The sequence below is a fragment of the Mustela putorius genome, unplaced genomic scaffold, assembly GCF_011764305.1.
Source record: "Mustela putorius furo isolate JIRA1106 unplaced genomic scaffold, ASM1176430v1.1 tig00000196_pilon_pilon_pilon, whole genome shotgun sequence".
Classification (NCBI taxonomy): domain Eukaryota; kingdom Metazoa; phylum Chordata; class Mammalia; order Carnivora; family Mustelidae; genus Mustela; species Mustela putorius.
Window position 1 is genome coordinate 6,669,733 of NW_025421310.1, and position 24,924 is coordinate 6,694,656.

A 24,924-nucleotide genomic window follows, 5' to 3' on the forward strand; every position below is an offset into this window, starting at 1 on the left:
TACCTAGAACATCTTTTTCACATTCTTCTTTAAAAAATATTTTATTTATTTATTGGTTAGAGAGAGAGAGAGAGAGAGAGAGCACACAAGCAGGCGGAGTGGCAGGCAGAGGCAGAGAGAGAAGCAGACTCCCTGCTGAGCAAGGAGCCTGAAGGGGGACTCGATCCCAGCACCCTGAGCTCATGATCTGAGCTAAAGGCAGCGGCTTAACTGACTGATCCACCCAGGCTTCCCATCTTTTTCACATTCTAAAGGGGAAGACTCAACAATCCCCTCCCCCAACTTCTTTAATCTGAGAAACTTCGAAGTTATTCTGGACCCTATATCCATCATTTCACTTGTGCATTTTCTTACTCCTGGGATACACAGACCTGGTAAAGCATCCAGACAGACCCTAAATGAGAAATGTTTTCCCTCCCTGATAAATCAGGGCCAGACCTCATCAGCAACGGGAATAATAGACACCACACAACTTCCCCTCTGGATATGCCACCAAGGGAACATTTTCAATACTTGCAGGACTTTAATTCAAAGTGACAACTGCTGATGGCCTACTGGAGCCAGGTTGGAAAGAAGGCAGAGAAGGTAGGTAGGGGAGGTAGGGGTTATCTGGGATATAGGGGAGTAGTGTTCTAAAGACCGAGCCTATGGTATCACTTCAGAAAATGAATACTCCATTCAAGAACACATGCACCAGAAACTTCAGAACTAGAGCAATTAACATTTGCAATTTTTTTAAGGTTATTTATTTATTTATTTGACAGACAGAGATTACAAGTAGGCAGAGAGGCAGGCAGGGAGAAAGAGGAGGAAGCAGGCTCTCCGCGGAGCAGAGAGCCCAATGTGGGGCTCGATCCCAGAACTCTGGGATCATGACCTGAGCCGAAAGCAGAGGCTTTAGCCCACTGATCCACCCAGGTGCCCCAACATTTGCGATTTCTAAATGCAAGGAACTTCAGGAGAAAAACATGACTAGACTTCTGACTTGGGATGCCAGGCTTACCTGAGAACTGGCCATTTCTTCTTTCACTTTGTCTTGTAGATTTTTTTTTCTCATAAGGTATTTGTAGAGAAGTCACAGCTCCATCAGGAAAAAATGCCTCTCAAGCCACTGATACAAACTCTTCATCTGTAAACTGCTCTCCTGAAGACAAGACCCTGAAATGCAGATAGACCCAACATCCTAGTGCTTTGTGTCGGAGCTGTTCAGAAACTTGGAGTTCCTACTTGAACACCAGGCCCTGAATTTTCCTTCTCTAATTCCGGGGGGCTCCGCTCCCAAAATGCCCAGAGACAGAGAGCGCATAGGCACCATGTGCTGCATGGACCTGACCCTCCCAGACTCACGTGTTGCCTCTCTGTGAGCCAAAGCCTCCTCTCGCTCTCATAAAATAACCTGAAGCCCTCGTGCTTACACCTGGCCTCACTGAGATTCACCTGGAGCCCTTAATTAATGCAACAGGATTGTTTCCACCTAAACTGACCAACAGAATCTGAGGGTGAGGCCAACAGAGAAGATCCTTTTTGAAACTCCACACATGATCCTATTGGGAAGTAATTGTGGAAGTGACCAGGCCAAGCACATTAATCAAGGCTGTGGTGGTGACAGATGAAGATCCAGGCCTTCGCTGATCAGAGTTTCTCGAGACACATTCTCCCTCTTTCTGCTACACAGAGACACCTTACAGGCAGAGCTTTTCCTTACAAATGCAAAAGTCTTCCAAAAGTAAACACAGGATTTCAGCCTTTCCTTAATCTGCCTTTTACTTAAAATAACCAGCCTAAAATAATGCTTATGCCTCACACATTTTAGGATGACAAATTGTTCCCCTTCAGTTGGTAAATGTTTCTTTTCATAAGTAACTGCCACACATTCTGAAGTGAATGTCCTTTTTACATTCCCATCAGGGATATGAGAATTCTAATTCCTCAACATTCTCACTGAAAATTGGTGTTATCATTTTTCTTTTAGCCATTCCAGGAAATACTGAGTGGTGTCTCACTGTAAAAGATGAAGTGATCTTTCTATAGTGGTCCTCGTGACTGAAATGGGAAACCACATAAAAGAATCAAGTGGAACAACAATCACATGGCTGGCGGAGCCTGGGTGGCTCAGTGGGTTAAGCCTCTGCTTTCGGCTCAGGTCATGATCTAGGGGTTCTGAGATCAAGCCCCAAATCAGGCTCTCTGCTCAGCGGGGAGCCTGCTTCCCCCTCTCTCTGCCTGCTTCTCTGCCTACTTCTCATTTCTGTCAAATAATAAATAAAATCTAAAAAAAAAAAAAAATCACATGGCTGCATTCATGCTTCAGCGAGACTCCATTTCAAAACTTAAGGGGAACATACACCTGGTGAGTACTGGGGGAGGTACAGAACTGTGGAATCACTATATTCGACATCTGAAACTGAAAACATGTTATGTTAACTAATTGGAATCAAAATAAATTATTTAAAAAGATGGAAAGCCTGAGTGGCTAAGTTGGATAGGCAGCTGACTCTTGATGGGGCTGAGGTCAAGATCTCAGGGTTGTTAGATGGAACCCCAGGATTGGCTCTGTCCCCAGGGTGGAGGGTACTTAAAAATTCTCTCCCTTTGCCACTCCCCTCCCCCAACACCACCAGTAACAAGTGTACTCTTGTACTCTCTCAAAAGAATTTTTTTCTAAAGATTTTATTTATTTATTTGACAGAGAGAGACAAAGCAAGAGATGTAACACAAGCAGGGGGAGTGGGAGAAGGAGAAGCAGTCTACCTGAAGAGCAGGGAGCCCAATGCAGACTTGACCCCAGGACCCTGGGATAATGACCTGAGCTGAAGGCAGACACTTAACAACTGAGCTACCCAGGCACCCCATCTCATAAGAATTCTTAAAAAGCAACTGTTCTATGTTAAGAGTACAAAATAAATCCTAGAATTAAGTTGTCATAAACCAAAAAGAAAAAATTAAAAAGTTACTGTACAAGGACTGTGTATGTCAAAGTTAGCATTAAGAACACTAGGGGACAGGGCACCTGGGTGGCTCAGTGGGTTAAAGCCTCTGCCTTCAGCTCAGGTCATGATCTCAGGGTCCTGGGATCAAGCCCCACATCGGGCTCTCTGCTGGGCAGGGAACCTGCTTCCCTTCCTCTCTCTCTGCCTGCCTCTCTGCCTACCTGTGATCTCTGTCTGTCAAATAAATGAATAAAATTAAAAAAAAAAAAAGAACACTAGAGGATGCCTGGATGGCTCAGTGGGTTAAAGCCTCTGCCTTTGGCTCAGGTCTTGATCCCAGAGTCCTAGAATTGAGCCCCAAGGGGGCTCTCTGCTCAGTGAGGAGCCTGCTTCCTCTCTTCTCTCTCTGCCTGCCTCTCTCCCTACTTGTGATCTCTGTCTGCCAAATAAATAAATAAATAAATAAAATCTTAAAAAAAAAAAAAAAGAACAGTAGGAAGGAAAAAGTGAACTAACTCTTGATTACGGTGCTTTCAGTTTGCAGTGGGAGAAACAAGGCACCTGACTGGGCAGACCTCTCTTGGTAAATAACATGGCAAGTGACGACACCAGGGAAATGTATTGTTACTTGGCTTGAATTTCACCATAAACTCAATTTGGTGAGGACTAGGCATCTTCTGGTTATAATAGGTCACACAATATGAGAGGCTTTGCAGTTCTCCTTCTGTGCTTGGGTAGCAGCAGTTGTTTTCTGACTAGCAATGGGAATAGGTGTTTCTGACCTATCTAACAAATTGCAGCCCAATAGATTTCCCATTTAAAAAAAAATCACTAGGAATTCAGTTATGAATCTACTAAAAGGAAGGTAATTTTCTTTTGTAATATTGCATGGCCACAACGCTGTGGGAGGCCACAGTAAGGCTTGAGAAGAGAACCAAACCAGGCCCTGACTTGTGCCTCCTTTAAAGGCTGAAGAGCCAAACAAAAGGCTTAGGTTGATAAAGTCGAGTAGCACTGATAAAGGGTCTGTGCTATGTGTTGGCGCTCGCCTATGTGACTTCCCACACATTTGCTAGTCAGATGGAGATGATTTGGCCGGGGTCAGAAATTCTTGGCTGGTCCTTACTGTCATTGCACAAGCTATAGACTACACCACTGTAAGACTGTGCTGTGCTTACACAAACTAGGTCTTGAGTGGCCTTGAAGTCAGTACATCTGGTGCTAGAAGATCTGCTATTGATGTTTAGGAAATAGATAATGGGAAAGCTTGAAGGATTTTCTGTGCTTGTTGCAAACTCTTTAGTAATCAGCTAAAAATAGATACTTTTCTTATGATTGTTTCTGTTAGCTCTATAATGCCTCACAGCCTTGAATAAAACCGGCACTGTTGGACATCTTCCTTGGTGCTCCTCCTGCCCCCATCTGTCTCTTAATTTCTTAATTTCACCATCCTCTTACCGTCACGGTCCTGGTGGCTCCCAAACAGGGACCTGAGCACATTCAGGAGGTGCGCACTTATAGGTAAGTAGTTACCAAATTCAGTTAAGAGGAGCCCAGTTTTTCAGGGCCACAACAGGAGTAGAATAACATGGGGCAAGGTCAATCAGTGGAACAAACTTTCTTTTTGACAGCATTGCAGGCCCTAATGAAAAAGCATGGGTCAAAGGTTACTAAATGAACCTTGCTGCAGTTCTTTGACACTGTGTCAGTGTTATGTCCATGGTTCCCAAAGGAAGGAACTGTAAGTTTAGATGCATGGCAAAAGTTAGGGCAAGAAATTAAAAATCAGCTTAAACTCCAAGGCCCCTCTACCTGCCCTGAAGGAACTATGAGTATATGGGAAGAAATTTGAGAGGCACTAGATCCTCAACATTCTTTTGAATTAGTGTCCATTGCCTCCCAAAAGCGTACTTATGATGTGGTGGCAAAGGGTCAAGAAGACCCCTACAAGCTTTCTGAAGATCCTATTCTCTTATCCTCTCAGGAACTTATAGAGAGTGTAACAGGATCTTGCCCTGTCTCACAACAAATTAATAGACAGGAAGTGAAAGACCCGCGGATCCCCTTACCCAAGAATCCAACACTGCCACTGGATGCAATCAGCAAGAGGTTCTTTATTGTTACGCAGGCGCCTGCGGGTGGTCAGCGCTCGCCTGCGGGTGGTCAGCAGCTCCTGCTAGCTGAGCACACCCGGCTGGGGTGGTGCCGGGTTTTTATAGACAGGTACGAACAAGTTTTGGGTGGGGCGCAACTGATTGGTTGACAGTTAGAACTTTTGAAAAAGGCATACGTGGAGTTTGCTGATTGGCTCTAAGGACCCACGCGCGGGAAGAGAGAGGCGGGAAGGGGGAACAAGCTGATTGGTTCTGAGGGCCCGCGCGCAGGAGGAGAGAGGCGGGAAAGGGGAACAAGAAGGGGGAAGGTAGGAATGCCATCATGGCGTCTCTATTATTTCTATAAGCCAAGCGGTTACAGAAGGGCAAAAGAGCGATTAGTAAGCAATTAATAACCTAATTAATAACCTGGTCTATACCTAAAAGCCAGCGGTTTACAGAAAAGCAAACAAGCGGTTAGTTATCCTATCTATCTTCTAGGGGAGGGGTCTTTCATTCCCCCCTTTTTCTTTATCATGGATAGAATCTTATATCCATTCGTCCTGTTCTTGCACTAAGTGGGGTGCAAGGGGCCAGCTTTTGCTTTCTCCTCAGCCAGCCTCCTGCTCCTTTATTTCCCCCTGAACAATCTTTTTTTTTTTTTATGGTAAGTTGTTTATTGTAAGATAATTTACAAACATCTTGCTGTCGTTATTGGTTAAACAATGGACCAACAATTTCTTCTGACAAGGACAGCAGTAAGCTAAAAATAAAATCAGCTGGCTGAATTATTCTTCTTTACCTCTTGTCTGAGGATGAAACTTGGTTTTCATTAATCCAGAGCTGCTGCACCAGAGATGATTTCAATCAACTCCTTCGTGATGACAGCCTGGCGGGTGCGATTGAACGTCAAAGTCAGTTTGTCAATCATCTCGGAAGCATTCTTGCTGGCGTTGTCCATAGCCGTCATCCTGGCACTTTGCTCACTCGTGGTGGACTCCTTTAGCGAATAGTAGATGATGTTGGCCAAATTGTATTCTTGGTAATTCTGCAGCACGTCAGCATCGACATCATCATAGATGCTCATGCTCTCAGCACTTGCAACGGTTTCAAGGGAAAAGATAGGTTTTTCTTCTGTCTTGTACGAGATGACAGACCTGAACCGATTAAAGATGATAGACCCTTCGTCAAATTCATATCCAGAATTTAGCAGTTCAAGGGCAATGATGGATGCATCTCCAAAAGTAGGAGGTTTTCTTCCCACTTCTTTGAAGGACACCAGAAACTGGTCCAAGTGAGTCCTATGAAGTATACCCCTGATTTTATCACCAATTCCAACAAGCATGACTTCCTTCCCGGCTGCTGTGAGCGTGGCCACCTCATTTTTCATCTGTTTAGCAACCGAGGAATGAATAGCACCACAGAGCCCTCGATCTGAGGACACACCGATAAGCAGGTGCTTCTTGTCTTCAGGCACCTTAATATCAGCTTTTTCATACAGAGCCAAAGATCCTATCCCGTACACTCGAGCTGGTTTCAGCTCCCTCTCAGCTCGGGCATATTTTGCTGCTGCTACCATTTTCATAGACTTAGTGATTTTCTGGATGTTTTTGATCGACTTTAGTCGTCTGGTAATATCTTTTAAAGTTGCCATATTTCGAACTTGGATCCATTGCGGCTGCACTGCCCAGCCCGAGAGCACAGCGACGCCCGCCCGAGAGAACATGGTGGTACCGGCCCGGCTGAAGGTCGGTCAGACCCCCCCTGAACAATCTTGACCCTGAAATCTTTAAGGGGGTTGAAGGTGGAAGGTCTCATCTTCTATAACTTCTTCGTGCTGAATAGGGGCGTAGAGCTGTCCCTACCTGCTCGGGTCAATATTGATCAGGGTAGGAACGTATAGGGGAGTTATGAAAGGTGGAGGCAGCTGAATCCAGCGCTGACAGTGAAGAGGCGTCCTCGCGCGCGACAAGGATTGTCTGCTGTGGTGTAGTCATTGCAGCAATGGAGTCTCGGCACCAAGTAGAGAAACATTGAACAAAGCAACATATTAAGGTTAATGAGGTGATAAGAATAAGAAGCCCGAAAAGGAGATTCGGCCATAGTCCTCCTTCAAACCAGGAACTTAACCAATCACTAAAAGAGAGAGAGGGATCTTGTAGGGCCTTAATCTGGGTGTTCATATCCTTTATTATTCCTGTGACATTTTTTTTGCGATAGTCTGGGATGTACACGCAACATTCTGTTTTGATGATTGCACATGTGCCACCCTGGGCTGCTGTCAGGACATCTAAGGCCATCCTATTTTGTAGGACTGCCTTGCGTATCTGTGACACTTCGGTATTAAGCAGAGAGATGCTATTTAGTGAATCATTGAGTGCCTTTGTAGTATATTTATTAAGGGCTTCTACATGCCACATGACATCTTTTAGTCCCGCAGATGGAACAAAAATGGATGCTAAGTAATCATACCATTTAAAAACAGATCGCTTCCATCTTTGTTTTTAAATTGGAGAGATTAGCTGGAGTTGTAATGGTTTTAGTAATGCGCCCATGGATCCAGGCAAATCCTAAAGTACAGCGACCTATCCACCCTGGAGGAAGCCAGGGCCACAGGTTGGTTCCACATATCCAGTGGGTTCCGTTTGGAGCTGGCCATCTAATGCCAGGTCACCTTACCCAATCAGTAGCAAAACATTCAGTAGCCTGGAGTACTATTATTTGGGAACACATTTCTAATGATAGCCATCCTCGATACTGTGTGTTATTTGTCCAAGTATCCTACGTATGATTCTTTTGTTCCCAGCATAAAACTGCCTTTTAACTGAGCTGTCCAATCGTGGGTGTGAACCACAAATATGTATCCCGGATCTGATATATGCCATCTTCAGTATAGCGATAAGGAGGGTTTTGTAACTTAGGCCCATATTTGATTGGGGAGTTATGGCTTGATAGCAATCCCCTTTCCTTCCAAATAGCTCCATGGGCATGTAGTACCAGGAAAGCATATTTGGAGTCAGTATAAATGTTAATTCTTAGACTTTGGCAATTGCAAAGTGCTAGTGAGCACTATGGCACACCTAGCTTTTCTTATTTTTTTCTATGAAAACTACTGTCATCAGAAAACCAACTGTCATTCATATTTTTAACAGGGGTATCTTAAATCTGGCCAAATAGAGTGAGCAAGATCAAATAAAATACAAAGAACATTTTTGCTCTATAGAGAAAGAAGTACAGTGGTCAGGTTCAGGCATACAGGTAACTAGGTTTAAAGTTTGACAAGTTTTAAGTATTATTTCTGGCATATCTGTAAGTATGGCCCAATATTTAATTAGTTGGCCTCCATCACACACTGGTGGCCTTTGATTTCTAAGACAAATCTGGACCTGATGTGACATCATTACAGTCAAGGACTGTCCCCTAGTGAGCTTTGAGGCTCTTTTATAGGAGGGCTGTTCCATGCTTAGCTAAAGCATCTGTTTGCAATTGCACCTCAACAGAGGTGGCCTCTAGGATAAATATGACTAAGGGATGAAACCAATAAGACGACCTTTGAGTGGTCCAGCCTTAACAATATCCTGATTACAGAGGATCACTGGCAAGTGAGAAAACTTGTCAAGAGATAAGGGGAGTCCCCCATGCATCATCCAATCCACTCATAAAAGAAAGTGGGGTCATCCATTATCTCCACAAGTCCATAGTTAATCCTATGGAGTGCAATAGGCTGGCTTCTAGGCAATTTCATTATCCCAGCCACACATAAGGTGTTAAAGTTATATAATTGTAGGAAATTAATCCCATTTTCCAGTTGTTTAATCATGTGCTGTGGGGTCTGCTAATATCCCCACAAAATAAAAAAGCAAGAAGATCATCTAAATGAGCTATTGTGTAACTTCTCTGAAGTTTACCTCTAATTGTTTAGCTTAGGTAAACAAACATTTAAAGACAATCAAATCTAGAATTTAACATCCATAAAGGTGTGTTACTAAAACAATTTTTCTCTCTAAAATAACCTTCATTTACAGAGACAGCCAAATCAGGACTAATTCACTTGAGAAACAAGTCCAGTTTTAACAAACTTGGCCTAATTGTTTACATAAGCTCAGCAAGAACAGTGAGTGTGATCAATAGATCTTTTAGAATCTGCTTTGCTGGAACTTCTTATAAGGAATCTCTAGGTTGAACTTTTAGTAGCCTCTCCGGGCCAGAAGCCAAGCCCTGTACTTGCCATGAGGCATGCCTGCAATACCTTTGGGCGAATTCCTCTTCCCAAGACTGCACCTACCAAGGAGTGACATTCTTTACTCACCTGGTGAGGCTGCTGGGAACTCTGTAAGCAAGGTATCAGGCCAACAGTCCCAAGGGGCTTTATGGCTCCCGGTTTCATAAAGTCAACCTTAGTTCCTTTAAGCTTACTGGTCATATCTGAGTCTTTTCAAATATGACATCCCAGTCAAAGCCTTGGTAAAATAACCCTTGTTTCCAATTCTTTCCTGTTAACAAGGAGAACAGATTCTTATTGAACTTATGCAAATGACTGATTGCCATGGAAGAAAGAATACTTACTAAGACCTTTTGGTTTCAGAGGGTTCAGATAGAGAGAAAAGGTGAATGCTTTGAGCACTTTTACAAATGAGCACTTTCACATCTCTATAAGTTACAGATAACTAGGAGGGAGTATCCCTAGTCTGTAAGAGCAAACAGTAGAGAGAACCAGCAATGTTTAAAGTAAGACAAAACATTAACAGACACAACACTATAATCTTTTAGTTCATTTAGTCCCATGTTACTAATTCTGGTGAATGCGGCTTTAGTCAGTTCTGGAAATTCTTACCCATTTCAGTTTTAGGATTTTCAAGCATATCAAATATCTGTATTTGTCCTGAAAGTCCTTTATAGGAATCTCCTTGAAGATAAAACTCATTTTACCAGAGAATTAAAACAATTATAAATGACAAAAACTCAGAATGGATATGGTTAGAGCTAAAGAGACACGGGAGTTTACAATTTAGCTGCAAGGAAATCAGGTTATTTCTGTGATACATAACATTTCCATAATTACAGTATCAAGCGATGATCTCTCAAAACGTTAAAACTTTAGGAAGTGCGTAGAATCTCTAGAATAGTTATAGCATTTTCCCAAATGTAACCCAAGGTTTATCATTGGTTCAGTAGTACTACATGAGCAACTTCACATACCAAGGAAAAGCTGGAGTTAAAGAGATTTACAATTTAAATCCTGTCAACATTTGCTAAAATTTTAGAAAGTTTTAAAGCACATGCCTAAATATAATTAGGGATGTTAAACACCTGATAAGACAAAACATAGAAACTGGTTTTTCTGGGCAGGCAAAGAGAAAACCATTTACATTTTCTTAACAGCAGATCAATTGATCTAAGAAAACATTGTCCTTTTGAACAGAGAATTCCAGTCTTGTACCAATGTACCTTTAAAACCTATTCATTTCAATCTTAATCCATTCTTGACCATAGCTAAAATTCCTTTTCTGAAGATTTCCCTTCACAAACCTTCTACAACTTTCCTTTGCATTCAGGTTTTGTCCCAAGCCATTTCCTTCTAAACAACCATCTCATTTAGGACAAAATTACCTTCCTTTACCTTCAACAAAATGTATTCCCATTCCTTAAATCTTTCTTACATATCTCCTACTTTCCTACATACAGTTTCCCTTTATTTCCATCAGTCTTAGTTAAACTAAGCAGAACTTTGTATTCTTAGAAACACCTTTAGTTATTAACCAATTGTGAACTGTTACAACAGAATTCTTCAGGTGGCAATTTATGAATCAGTTAAGTGGCAAACAAGTTTACCAACAGATTTAAATACTCTTAGTTTCTTTGCAGTAAAAAGTCAAAAGCACAAACCTACATCCAGTAATTAACGACTTAGCATTTTATCCTGTTTGGTTAAGACCTAGATGTCCACAATTTAATTCCACTTGTCATCCAAGCAAAACTTTAAAACTTTCAGGTTACCAAAGACTTTGAAAGCTACTTCAGCAATTACCCATTAGAACCTTGAGACAGACAATTAACCATCAGTTTAGTTATTCCTTTGCTAACAAATTTTAACAAGTAACACAAGCTTATTTGACCTTTAGTAAACTTTGATAGAATAAAGCTTTACATTTACTGCTGTTAACTTCAAAGATGCATCTATCTTAATTAAACCAACAAACTTAACTTAGTTCCAATACTGATTTGCGTTCCACCTGGGCCCACTCCGCTTTGAATGTTTACCTGAGACATGTGTGGGAAGATCTGGAGTGGGTGTTAGGTCCAGGGGGTTCTCTTCTTGCTCCTTGACAGTGAAGAGAGAAGGAGCTGTGGTGCATGATCTAGAGGCTAGTCATGCAGGTTGCACGCGCGTTGGTACAGAAACAGAAGAGGAAAACAGAGGAAACAAAGTGCTGCCAGGAGGCAGAGAAAAGATTCCCGGTTTCAGAGCTCATAAGCCCCAACAGAGGAGCAGACGCCATGCTTTCCCACCAGCAAGGGGGGAGGGGTTAGGCAGTTCAAGTCAGGCCAGAGAACACAAGGAAACTTCCCCGAAACAAAGAGTTTCGGCAGCTGCTTGGGAATATTCCTTATAGTCTCTGTCTCGAGTTAGACCAACCCCAGTTGGCTCCAGGAATAGCCATTTACATGGGAAGTGAGTGAGGGAGAAGCCCCCCACATCTATTAGGAGAAACAGAGAGAAATAAAGCCAGAGTCCCCTTAAACAGAATGTAACCTTCATGACCAGTACAAGGCATGACCAGTACAAGGAACATATATCCACATTTAAAGACATAACATGGAGACATACATGAAGACATACATTGTTGGCCTCCATTCGGAGTCAAAGAAAACACCAAGGACAATAAGTAAGACACACAAAACAATTAACAAGAAGGACGCTGCGCGATTTCGGTACCGAACCAAGAGTACAAATCCAACCGGCCCAGGGGAACCACGAGGTCTCCCTGCGGCGGACAGAACCAGCCCAGGTGAACCAAGAGGCTCCTCTGCGGCGGACAGAACCAGCCCAAGGGAACCACGAGGCCCCCCTGCGGCGGACAGAACCAGCCCAGGGGAACCACGAGGCCCCCCCCCCGCGGCGGACAGAACCAGCCCAGGGGAACCACGAGGCCCCCCTGCGGCGGACAGAACCAGCCCAGGGGAACCACGAGGCCCCTCTGCGGCGGACAGAACCTTGATCCCTGGGGCGTCCCCCAGGGTAGCAGGGGAGAAGTCCGAGTTCGTCAACTCCTTCTCAAGCTGCCTACAGAATACAGAGCAACAACGCGCGCTGTCGTACAGTCCTATACTACCGAAGCATAGGCAAAACAGAGGCCTACAAACGAGAACACGAGACTGGATACAAACGAGAACATGAGACAGGAGACAAGAATGCTGGCCAGCTTACCTCCCGGTGGGAGTCAGTTGGATCCGTGGGCAGGAGTCCGATGATCTCGGTGGGACCTCCAAATGAAAGCCCCGCGGATCCCCTTACCCAAGAATCCAACACTGCCACTGGATGCAATCAGCAAGAGGTTCTTTATTGTTACGCAGGCGCCTGCGGGTGGTCAGCGCTCGCCTGCGGGTGGTCAGCAGCTCCTGCTAGCTGAGCACACCCGGCTGGGGTGGTGCCGGGTTTTTATAGACAGGTACGAACAAGTTTTGGGTGGGGCGCAACTGATTGGTTGACAGTTAGAACTTTTGAAAAAGGCATACGTGGAGTTTGCTGATTGGCTCTAAGGACCCACGCGCGGAAAGAGAGAGGCGGGAAGGGGGAACAAGCTGATTGGTTCTGAGGGCCCGCGCGCAGGAGGAGAGAGGCGGGAAAGGGGAACAAGAAGGGGGAAGGTAGGAATGCCATCATGGCGTCTCTATTATTTCTATAAGCCAAGCGGTTACAGAAGGGCAAAAGAGCGATTAATAAGCAATTAATAACCTAATTAATAACCTGGTCTATACCTAAAAGCCAGCGGTTTACAGAAAAGCAAACAAGCGGTTAGTTATCCTATCTATCTTCTAGGGGAGGGGTCTTTCAGAAGCATCTTCAGTTAGGATGCTACTATCTCCACCTCTGACTGATGGAGATGAAGATGAACCAAATGTTTTCTTTACTTTGACACCTCCTGGTCCTCTGCGCTCAATGTCCCAGGGTAGCTTATATGATAGGGGACCTAAGGAGAAAAATTTAGTACAAGCAATTCCTACAGGTATACAAACCTTAGTGGCTAATCATATGCAAACTCAACCTATGATTCATTTGAACTTCAAAAGAGAGAAGGAGCTTCCATAAGTGGCTTCCCTCTTATGCAACATCCACAATTGGGGGTACCTTATAAAGATGGTGAACCTATGCCTAAGAGCATGTTTCCTCTTAATAAATATCCAGATATATATTTTAAACAACTTCCTGAAGGAGCCAGGCTTTTGATAAATAACTCCACTCCAACAATCTTTACAACAAGCCCAGCAAGCTGGTGAAGATACCTCTGCCTTTTCAGTTTATCAGGTGACACAACTTGCTGATGGTCAGAGGGCATATTATAGTGTCAATTTTAAGGTATTAAAAGAGATTAAGATAGCCACCTCACAATATGGGCCTACGGCTCCATATACACTATCCTTATTGGATAGTGTAGGATAGAGGCTCTCTGCCCAGGAGATTGGAAGGTTATAGCTCAGGCCTGTCTTTCTGGAGGAAATTATCTCCTTTGGAAGACTGAATTTTTCGAAAGGACAGATGAGATGACTGTATATAATCGCCACACCAACATTCCTACTTCTTACGAAATGTTATCAGGGAACGGGGAATATGCAGAAATACAAATGCAGATTGATTACCCTGAAATAGCCTATCAACAGATTTCTCAGTGTGCTTTAAAAGCCTGGAAACAGCTGCCTTCATCAGGAGTACGCACTGAGGAACTATCAAAAATCAGACAGGGACCTGATGAACCTTATCAAGATTTTGTGGCAAGGTTACTTTAAAGCAGTAGGAAGCATAGTTATTGACGGTGAGGCAGGTACTATAATAGTCCAACAGTTAGCTTTTGAAAATGCTAATGCCACCTGCCAAGCAGCCCTCCGCCCTTGGAAAAAGACAGGAACCTTAGAAGATTACATTCGTTTATGTGCTGAAATTGGCTCTTCCTATATTCAAGGAGTCACTTTAGCGGCTGCCTTAAAGGGAGTCACTCCACAAGAGATGCAAAAGCAGATGCTGAGGGGAAAAATTAAACAAAAGTGATTATGCTTTTGAAAGACCCACGGATCCCCTTACCCAAGAATTCAACACTGCCACAGGATGCAAACAGCAAGAGGTTCTTTATTGTTACCCAGGTGCCTGCGGGTGGTCAGCGCGCGCCTGCGGGTGGTCAGCAGCTCCTGCTAGCTGAGCACACCTGGCTGGGGTGGTGCAGGATTTTTATAGACAGGTACATACAAGTCCCGGATGGGACGGGGCCGATTGGCTGACAATTTGAACATTTGAAAAAAGGCATACTTGGTGTTAGTGGATTGGCTTTGGAAGACCCCCGCGCGCGAAGAGAAAGGCGGGAAGGGGAAACAAAGAGGGGAAGTTTGACCTTATTACTCAGCAGAAAGACATCCTGTCTATGTGACTATGCAGCCCCCTGTCTACGCGACCTACGTGACCTTGCAGCCCCCTTGCCTGCGTGACCATGCCTTGGCTATTAGGAGAAGGTATCTTGTTCAAACAGGAGACAAGTGTCATGCCCTAAAAGCCAAGCGGTTACAGAAAGGCAAAAGAGCAGTTACATTGAATTCAACCCTGGGGGAAGGGTCTTTTCACTGCAAGGGGAGGAGGGGTACTCTTACACAACAAAAGAGCAGTTAATTAGTTAACAATGCGGGGGGAGGGGGGTCTTTCACTTTCAATGTGGCCAGCCAGGACATTTTAAGTTTCCATGTCCACAATTAACAGGGGCCACCACAACTATGGGAAAGAAATCCCTTCCTTCTTCCATATGTCCTAAGTGTCAGAGAGGCTTTCACTGGGCTAATGAATGCCGTTCTCGACGAGATAAATTTGGCAATGTAATTCCAGGAAACTTGAAGCGGGGCTTGCTTCAGCCCCAACAAACAATAGCAGCCATGATTCCACAGTCACTCGCATCAGAGCAAACACCTCTGACCTCCCTGGCATCGACAAGTTATACCGCGGTACCCCCTCCAGCGCAGGACTAGATTTGGACCCTGATACTCCTGTTTATATGGAGGCAGGTGAGCCCCCTAAGGCAATTACTACAGGGGTATGGGGACCCTTGCCTAAAGGAACTTGGGGTCTATTATTAAGAAGATCTAGCTGGACCATGAAAGGTTTGATTGTTCATTCCGGAGTCATAGATGAAGATTATACGGGAGAAATCAAGATTATAGTCACCTTAAAAGAAGGAATTTTACAGTTACAGCCCCATATGCCTATTGCATAGTTGATTATTATGCCTCGAACTGAGATAAATAATCCTGCTGTTAAAGGTAGAAGAGGTACTAAAGGCTTTGGTTCAACGGACATTTGCTGGACTCAATTGATTCCCTCTGATAAGCCCTATATGACTTTAATGATACAGGGTCGTACTTTTATAGGGCTTATTGATACTGGAGCAGATATCTCAGTTATTGCTAAACAATATTGGCCTCATAATTGGCCCTTGACTGACTCAGACGTCCCAATTAAGGGAGTGGGACAGGCCCGATTTCCTGTTTTTAAATTGGTCCACATCAGAAGGCCATGAAGGAACTTTTCAGCCTTTTGTTTTAGACATAGATCTCAGTTTATGGGGAAGAGATGTTTTGACTGATATGGGTGTTGTCCTTAATACGGCCCCTATTTCTATACCCCAACCATCCACTGTGGTGATGGCTTTGATGCAAAAAATGGGATATAACCCAGGTAAGGAATTGGGGAAAGATTTGCAAGGAAATCCCCTTCCTGTCTCGATTAATGTTCAAACCTCTAGGGCAAGACTGGTGAGTTTTCCCAAGGACCACTGAAGAACCCCCATGCACTGCCTATTGTATGGAAACATAATGACTCTGTATGGGTGGATCAGTGGCCCTTGCCTAAGGAGAAGTTAGAGGCAGCAGCAATTTTAACAAATGAACAGTTGCTTTTGGGTCATTTAACAGAGTCACATAGTCCATGGAATACTCCTATTTTTGTCATAAAAAAGAAATCAGGAAAATGGATATTATTACAAGATTTAAGAGCTGTTAATGCTACTATGAAACCGATGGGAGCCCTTCAACCTGGCCTTCTGTCTCTCTCGGCCATTCCTTTACAATATAAAATGATAATATTGGATTTAAAAGATTGCTTTTTCACTATACCATTAGCTCCACAGGATTGTGAAAGATTTGCTTTTTCTATTCCTAGTATAAATCATAGGGAGCCTGCTAAAATGTTTCAATGGAGAGTATTGCCTCAAGGTATGGCTAATAATTTGTAGCCATATGCCAAGAATTTGTAGCATGAGCCAGAACTCATTTTCATGCACGCTTTGAGCCTGCAGCGTACTGTATACACTATATGGACGATATCCTTTTGGCGGCAGAATCTGAGGAACTCCTACAAAAGGCCTTTTCATTTCTCACTGTGCAACTACAGCAATATAATCTGGTAGTAGTTCCAGAGAAAGTACAGAAGATGGCGCCATTTGAATACCTAGGTTTTATCATAGAAAATAAAAAAATTCGACCTCAAAAAAAATCTCGGGGCGCCTGGGTGGCTCAGTGGGTTAGGCCGCTGCCTTTGGCTCGGGTCATGATCTCGGGGTCCCGGGATCGAGTCCCACATCGGGCTCTTTGCTCAGCAGGGAGCCTGCTTCCTCCTCTCTCTTTCTCTGCCTCTCTGCCTACTTGTGATCTCTGTCTGTCAAATAAATAAATAAAATCTTAAAAAGAAAAAAAAAAACTCTTCTAACACAGCCATTAAAAACCTTAAATGAGGGACCCCTGGGTGGCTCAGTTGGTTGGACGACTGCCTTGGGCTCAGGTCATGATCCTGGAGTCCCGGGATTGAGTCCCGCATCGGGCTCCCAGCTCCACGGGGAGCCTGCTTCTCTCTCTGACCTTCTCGTTCATGCTCTCTATCACTGTCTCTCTCTCAAATAAATAAATAAAATCTTAAAAAAAAAAACCTTAAATGATTATCAAAAACTTATGGGAAATATTAATTGGATAAGACCCTTTCTGCACATCATGGCAAATGAATTAACCCCCTCCCTTTTAAAAAAAGATTTATTTATTTATCTGACAGGCAGAGAGAGAGGAGGAGGCAGGCTCCCTGCTGAGCAGAGAGCCCAATGCGGGGCTTGATCCCAGGACCCTGGGATCATGACCTGAGCCGAAGGCAGAGGCTTTAGCCCACTGAGCCACCCAGGCGTCCCTAAAATCCCTTTTTGACACTCTGAAGGGAAATAGTGCACCATCGTCTGCACAGGTACTTTCTGAAGAAGCAAAAAGGGCTTTACAACTTGTAAACGATAAATGGTCCCAAGCTCATGTTAATCAGTATGACCCAACCTTACCAATTTATTTAATAATGCTTATGCCTTCATCACTACCTGCAGCAGTTATTTGGCAACCTCAAGGACCTCTGGAATGGATACACATTGCTTTGCCTCAATTACATGTTATTAATGAATATGTTGAACTTTTATCCTTATTAATATCCAGAGGCCACCAATGCATCATTCATATTACTGGCAAAGAGCCTGATTTCCTTTTATTGTCAATGTTAAGTGCTGACAAGGTACAAACATTGTTTAATAATAACCTTAGTTGGCCTTATCCTGTTTTCCTAGACAAATTAAATACCATCTGCCAGCAGATAAACTGCTTCAATTCCGATCTACTACACCTGTATTTAATACTGAAGCCATTGTTACTGAGCTGTTAGCAAACGCTATAAGCATTTTTGTTGATGCAGATAAAACTGGTCATATAGGCATTTATAAAGATTCCCCTTTTTCTGATACAACCTATTAAAACTATTACCCCACCAAATCCATTCAGCGAGCTGAGCTAAAAGCTGTACAAATAGCTTTACAAATGTTTCCTGAACCATGCAACCTTTATACAGATAGTCATTATGTAGCTCATGCTGTTCCTTTTCTATCTCATGCTTATATTCTTACTAATGATGAAGAATTGTATCATTTATTTACAGGTACTCAACAGCTTTTAAGAACTATAAGAAATCCTACTATTATATCCCACATAGAAGCCCACACTAACTTACCAGGCCCTCTAGCTAAGGGCAATGCTATTGCAGACTCAATCACACATGTTTATTTGTTGTCCATTACTAATTTACAAAAAGCTGAAAAAATTTACACCTCTTTTCATCAAAACGCTGCTGCACTACGATGACAGTTCCATATAACTCGAGAAGAGGCAAGACAGATTGTTAAATGATGTCCTGCTTGCCCTATTCATCATCCTCAAATTACATACGCAGTTAATGCCAGAGGCTTAATGCCCAATCATTTATGGCAAATGGATGTAACTATTTTTCCCCCATTTGGGCGACTCAAATATATTCATGTTTCTATTGATACATTCTCTGGGTTTCTTCATGCCACCACCCATTCTGGGGAAGCATTCACCGATGTTCAAAATCATCTCTTTTCAGCTTTCTCTCAGATGGGCACACCTAAGGCCATCAAAACCGACAATGGAGCTGCATATGCATCACAAGCATTTGCTCAATGTTGTCTCACTTTTCAAATCAAACACACCATGGGCATTCCTTATAATTCTCAGGGACAAGTCATTATTGAACGTGCTAATAGCACTTTAAAATCTTATCTCAAAAAATTAAAAGAGGGGGAGATACTAAAGGGAAAAGTGAAATATTCTCCTCATATGCATCTAAATTTAACACTTTATGTTTTAAATTTTTTAAATGTTGATGATATTGGCCGCATGGATGCTGAGCGTTTCTGGTATCCTGATTTTTCCCCGCTTCCTTATGCCCAATGGAAAGACCCAATTTCAGGCATATGGCGTGGCCCGGATCCAGTTCTTGGTAAAGGGCGAGGGTTTGTTTGTATCTTCCCACAGGATGAGGATACCCAGCGGTGGCTCCCGGAAAGATGGTGTCGACTCCTCGCCTCTATGGCGGAGAATTGCTACGCTGGCCTTGAACCGATGAAATCAGAGGAGACAAAGGAAACGTCTGCCCCCTCTTTGAGCGGGACAGATGAGGGATCTCATTAATCAGGCTATAGACCTGACTAAGTAGGCTCAGCCAAATGAGGCTATCTTGGCTGTCCTGTATGCTTTATTAGCTTTAGTTAACTTGCCTGTGGCTCAAGCTACTCAATATTGGGCTTATTTGCCTGATCCGCCAACTGTGCAGCCTGTGACTTGGGACAACCCCACTCCCAGGGTCCACACTAATGTTACGATCACTTCATAGATATCGATGCTGAAGGAACTGAAGATGCAGAGCATTATATTAACTGGACAGGAACAGCTGCTCCAGTGCCCATATGCTTTCAAATTCCCACTAATGACAAACCATTATTTAGTGGTGCATGTTGGTTAAACAGACCCCCCATATTGTGTCCTTTATGAGAAAGGCTGATCATACTGGCTCCATGATTCAGCAATTAGAAAAATGGGATATATATGAAGTCACAGAGGATGATGTACCCGACTTCCCTAAATTAGGCATGCGCCCTCCAGGGCACCCCCTCTGTCCTAAGATCTTTAATTTCTCTCTTCCAGGACCCATTTGGAAAGAATGTATTTGAGAAAAGCCACAGGTTATCTCTCCACATGGAGTGCCAAGCTTTTTGATTACTGACTGGTCTAAATCTGATCGAGATCAACATGAGATGCATCTTACATGGCCTCCTGATCGTCGAATGTCCAGAATATATTTTCATAACGTCTCCCTTCCCGGAGGATTTTTTGCTACTGAAGGAATGTATCATGCTGAACTGTGGAAGCTTGCGGCTGCTATGGGACAAACAGCTGTTGTGATTGGAGAAAACAGTTTTGCTGAGGTCATTCGGTTTAACTTCTCTACAAAGGCCTGTGTCCCTAGGCCATTTTTATTGGTGGTGGGATCAGGAACTGTGATACCCCATTCTTATTGGGGAATTCAGGGACAACATGTTATGTATAATGTTCATTGTGAAGACTGTATATTAACAAACTGTGTACCTGTTACTTTACCTACTAGAGGCACAGGACCGATAATGGTATTTCTAGTCATGCAACCCCCTTCTGTACTCTTACCCATAGATGTGGAAGGACCTTGGTATGCTAATTATGGATATCAGTTAGCCTTAGAATTACAAGCTCAAGTGCGTAGAACTAAACGTTTTTTAGGATTACTAATAGCAGGCATCTCTGCCATGGTAGCCTTAGTTGCTACTGCTACTATCTCTTCTGTTGCCTTATCACAAAGCGTTCATACTGCTAAACATGTTAATTCATTAGCTCAAAATGTTTCTTATGCTTTAGCCACCCAAGACCATATAGACCAAAAAATTTTAAGCCACCTTGATGGGTTAGAAGCTGTGGAATTTCTGGGATCACAGCTGTCTATTCTTAGGACCCAAATGTCTTTAATGTGCCATGGAGGATTTCAACATATTTGTGTAACTTCCCTACAGGCACAAAATTATTCCTGGGATACGGTAAAACATCATTTACAGGGAGTTTGGTAGCATAGTAATGTAAGTTTGCATCTCTTGGATCTGCAGAGACAGATAACAGTCATCAGCCATTCTCAATTTGATGTGGATAACCCTGCTAATGTTATTTCCCAGTTCCTTGAAGGGCTGCAGGGATTTAATCCTGGCATCTACTACATCATTCATTTTGGATTTTCATTGCAATCTTTGGACTCCTAATAACACTGTTAATACTGTGGTACATTTTATCAGTCCGTACAAAACAGGAACACCTTAATATACAAGCTAAGATGCATTTTATTGATCTTAAAACAAAAAAGGGGGAGATGTGGGAGGCCATGGTAAGGCTTGAGATGAGAACAAAACCAGGCCCTGACTTGTGCCTCCTTTAAAGGCTGAATAGCCAAACAAAAGACTTAGGTTGATCAAGTTGAGTAGCTCTGGGAAAGGGTCTGTGCTATGTGTTGGGCGCTCACTTACGTGACTTCACACATGTTTGTTAGTTAGATGGAGATGATTTGGGGTCAGAAATTCTTGGCTGGTCCTTGCTGTCCTTGCACAGGTATAGACTACACCACTGTAAGACTGTGCTGTGCTTACACAAACTGTGTCTTGAGTGGCCTTGAAGTCAGTACATCTGGCGCTAGAAGATCTGCTATTGATGTTTAGGAAATAGATAATGGGAAAGCTTAAAGGATTTTCTGTGCTTGTTTCAAACTCTTTAGTAATCAGCTAAAATTAGATACTTTTCTTATGATTGTTTCTGTTAGTTATATAATGCCTCACAGCCTTGAATAAAATCGGCACTGTTGGACACCCTCCTTGGTGCTCCTCCTGCCCCCATCTCTTTGTCTCTTAATTTCTTTTCACCATCCTCTTACCCTCACGGTCCTGGTCAATTTGTCATGCTATCCGTGACACAATGCACTTTAGAGTCAGGAGAAGCACAAATTGCAAGTCTATGGCACAGAAGAAACTGCCTTTTAAAATTAAAAAAAAATTAAGATTTTATTTATTTATTTGACAGAGAGAGAGATCACAAGTAGGCAGAGAGGCAGGCACGGTTGGGGAGGGGGAAGCGGGCTCCCCGCTGAGCAGAGAGCCTGATGTGGGGCTCAATCCCAGGATCCTGAGATCATGACCTGAGCTGAAGGCAGAGGCCTAACCCACTGAGCCACCCAGGCACCCCTAAAATTTTAAATCCTTCACAATGTAACCCATTGAAATGATGCATTCTTATAGTAAGACTCTGAATGAATCCAAACACAAAAACAACATTAGTTCCACTCAGTAGACAGCGGCAGATTCAGCTTCAGCATCCAGCAGCCATCCCAAAGGGATTCCCATTCAGGACACCAATAATTTAGGTGTTCCATCAGGGGAAGTGTAGAAGAATCAGCCACTTAACATACCGAGCACTTCAAATTTAGGCAGACTAACTACAGAGAAAACCGTGACGTGAAATATAGTAAGATCACTCTAATTAGCATATTCATTCAGAGCTAAAATATATAATGGCATAAAAATTAAGAATAGTCACCAAAACTTTCTGAATTTGGGAAGAATGAGGAAGGGAGAAAAATAAGTATTTCTATTTGTGTGCAAAGGTATATTTTGGGCAACAGCTACAAGTCAGGCAATATAAAATAAAAAAATTTCTTAAATGTTCAAACCATAAGATACTTTTAAGATTCTTCCTTATATTCAGCTTAGTTAACATATGAAGTAATATTTGATTTAGGTGTACAACAGTGATTATACAATTCCATATAACATTCTATGCCTATCACAGGGGCAGTCCTTAATCCCCATCATTTACTTAATGCATCCACTAACCCACATCCACTCTGGCAACCATCAGGTTGTTTTCTAAAGTTAAGAATTTATTTCTTGGTGTGCCTGGGTGGCTCAGTCATTGAGCATCTGTCTTCAGCTCATGTCCTGATTGTAGGGTTCCAGGATCAAGCCTCAAATCCTGCTCCATGGTCAACAGAGAGCCTACTTCTCCCTCTCCACTCCCACTCCTTTTGTTGCCTCTCTGTCTCTCTGTAAATACAGTAAAATCATTTTAAAAAAAGTTTATTTCATGCATTGCCTCTCCCTTTCTCTTTTCTTTCCCATTGCTCACTTGTTTTGTTTTCTGAATTCCAAACATGACTAAAATGATACAATACTTGTCTTTCTTCGAATTATTTCACTTGGAAGAATACACCCTAGCTCTATCCATGTTGTGGCAAATGGCAAGATTTCATCCCTTTTAGGGTTATAAATATGCCTTTCGATTTCTATCTTTCTTCTTTATTCATTGAGGAATCAATGAACACTTGGGCTGGACTGTTTCAAGCACATATACTCACTGCCTCTCACTGTTGAACTGCTTCACCAACAAATCCATTCCATGCAAAGACCCAAAATACAGATCTACACTCATTATGGTGCTGAGAAAAGGGAGAAAAGTCCTGCACAGCAGTGAAGCAAATTCTTTGAAGATCACCCAACCACACTGGATCTGACCTTGACTGGGGTGATCTCCCTGGGAAACAAGGACTTGGGAGCAACCACAACATGTGTCTTGCAGATCCTGCCTATTCCACTGTCCAGAAGCCTTCTTCATCTTAAACATCTATTCTACCCTGTGACATCTTAAAGCTGCCCACATGATTGCATCATCCAATACCATCCTCCATCCCTTGTCACGGATCTAGGCAGGGAAAGTAGTGTTATCACTGCCATCCAGCAGCATTAGTCCTCAGGAAGACACAGTAGATCAATCAAATCATTAGGATAAAGCAGGACTTCCCTACTCCTGAGAAACCCACATTAGCCAATTCATTCCCCACATTACATGTATTCATCAGATGACACCAGCAAGAGCTCCTTGTGCCTTTGCAGTGACTAAAGGGAGCCACCTCTGGATCCCTCCCCACATAGGAAAGTGTTCCTCATATTTCCTTTTAATAGGTCTTGCCTTTCTCTTAAAGGATGGTACCTTCCTCAAATTTTACTTAGATTCACATCCCACATCCCCGTGCTAAATGTCTTAATACCCACCAGCTTTCCATTTGTCTAATCTCAATGAAGCATTTTCTGAAGACACTCTCTCCATAGCACAGGCAAAAAAGAATGGTTGTGGTGCCTATGTAGCTGGAAAGAAAAATGAGGGTGAATACAACTGGAGATCTGGAGATAGGTAGGTCATAAACAAGTAGAAGTTATTTTTCTACATCTAGGGAGTCCCTTGGGAAACTACGGACACTTCTTCTCCTCTACATGCTAATTCTTCATCTTGAATATTTTCTGTCTCTTCCCTGGGCTACCACATCACTTCTATTGGGATAGATTTCTCTTTCTTATGGGATATCTATGACACACATAGCATGGTCATATGCACATGTGTACCTCATAGACACATCAAGATACCACTCAGTGTAGGACATGGGGCACAGGCTTTCATTTGCATCCATGGTGCCATGCTAGAGAGTCCCAAGTCTAAGTCCAGAATATGCATTTCCACTAAAACAGATTTAGGGAAGCTCTGGAGGAGGGGGAGTCTTCTCTAAGGGACATGGGAGGGAGAGCATTGGGAGAAAGAGAGATGGTCGCTCATAAGAATGGAATGCAGATGTCATATAAGATGTTCCACTAACTTGACACTCTGCAGTGTGGTGACTGGGGAATGTCCTCTTGAGAATGGCTCCTGTCAGTGCAAGGACCTTCAAAAATGTTGGCTACACAATTTTTGACTACAAAATCGATGCCAAGTAGCAGTATCATGGAGTGTGTGAGCTAAAATACCAACAATACCTCTATGTTACATACCTCGGTAATATGCCCATGGTTAATATCATTGTATTCACAAAGAGGAGAAAGTCACAGCATAGACTAAGGGAAAAATAATTACATATCTCTTAAACCTTCAGAGAAAACGGATTCCTAGGTATATTGTTTTACTCCAGTATCATATAGGTGATTGATTCAATTAGCTCCCTATAATCTTTAATGAGATAAATGAACACTAGATGTAGGATAACACATCATTCATGACACACCCATACCCAGATGTTAAAACACACTAGGTTTTATTAATGAAAATATATCAAGTTCACACAAACACTAAGTTATGCATTTCAAATCCACTCTATTGTCTCCATTCAAAATACAGAACACACATGTGCAAAAGCATTCGAGTGTTTTCAGAAGGACATGGAATAC

The 24,924-nt window shown here is 42.8% G+C and overlaps 1 protein-coding gene across 2 annotated transcripts; it reads right to left on the reverse strand.

Moving 5' to 3' along the window:
* Nucleotides 1-5,680: 5,680 nt before the first annotated feature.
* LOC123391165 (ATP synthase subunit gamma, mitochondrial-like) lies at nt 5,681-6,776 on the reverse strand. Of its 2 annotated transcripts, XM_045076989.1 has the most exons (2): nt 5,863-6,776; nt 5,685-5,825 (listed from the first exon to the last, which is right to left on the reverse strand). In XM_045076989.1, the coding sequence occupies exons 1-2, from the start codon at nt 6,747-6,749 to the stop codon at nt 5,822-5,824; spliced, it is 891 nt and encodes a 296-aa protein (XP_044932924.1). In that variant the 5' UTR covers nt 6,750-6,776; the 3' UTR covers nt 5,685-5,821. The 2 variants fall into 2 exon arrangements, with proteins under 2 accessions (XP_044932923.1, XP_044932924.1); XM_045076988.1 differs by having other exon boundaries at nt 5,681-6,776.
* Between the last annotated feature and the right edge of the window lie 18,148 nt (nt 6,777-24,924).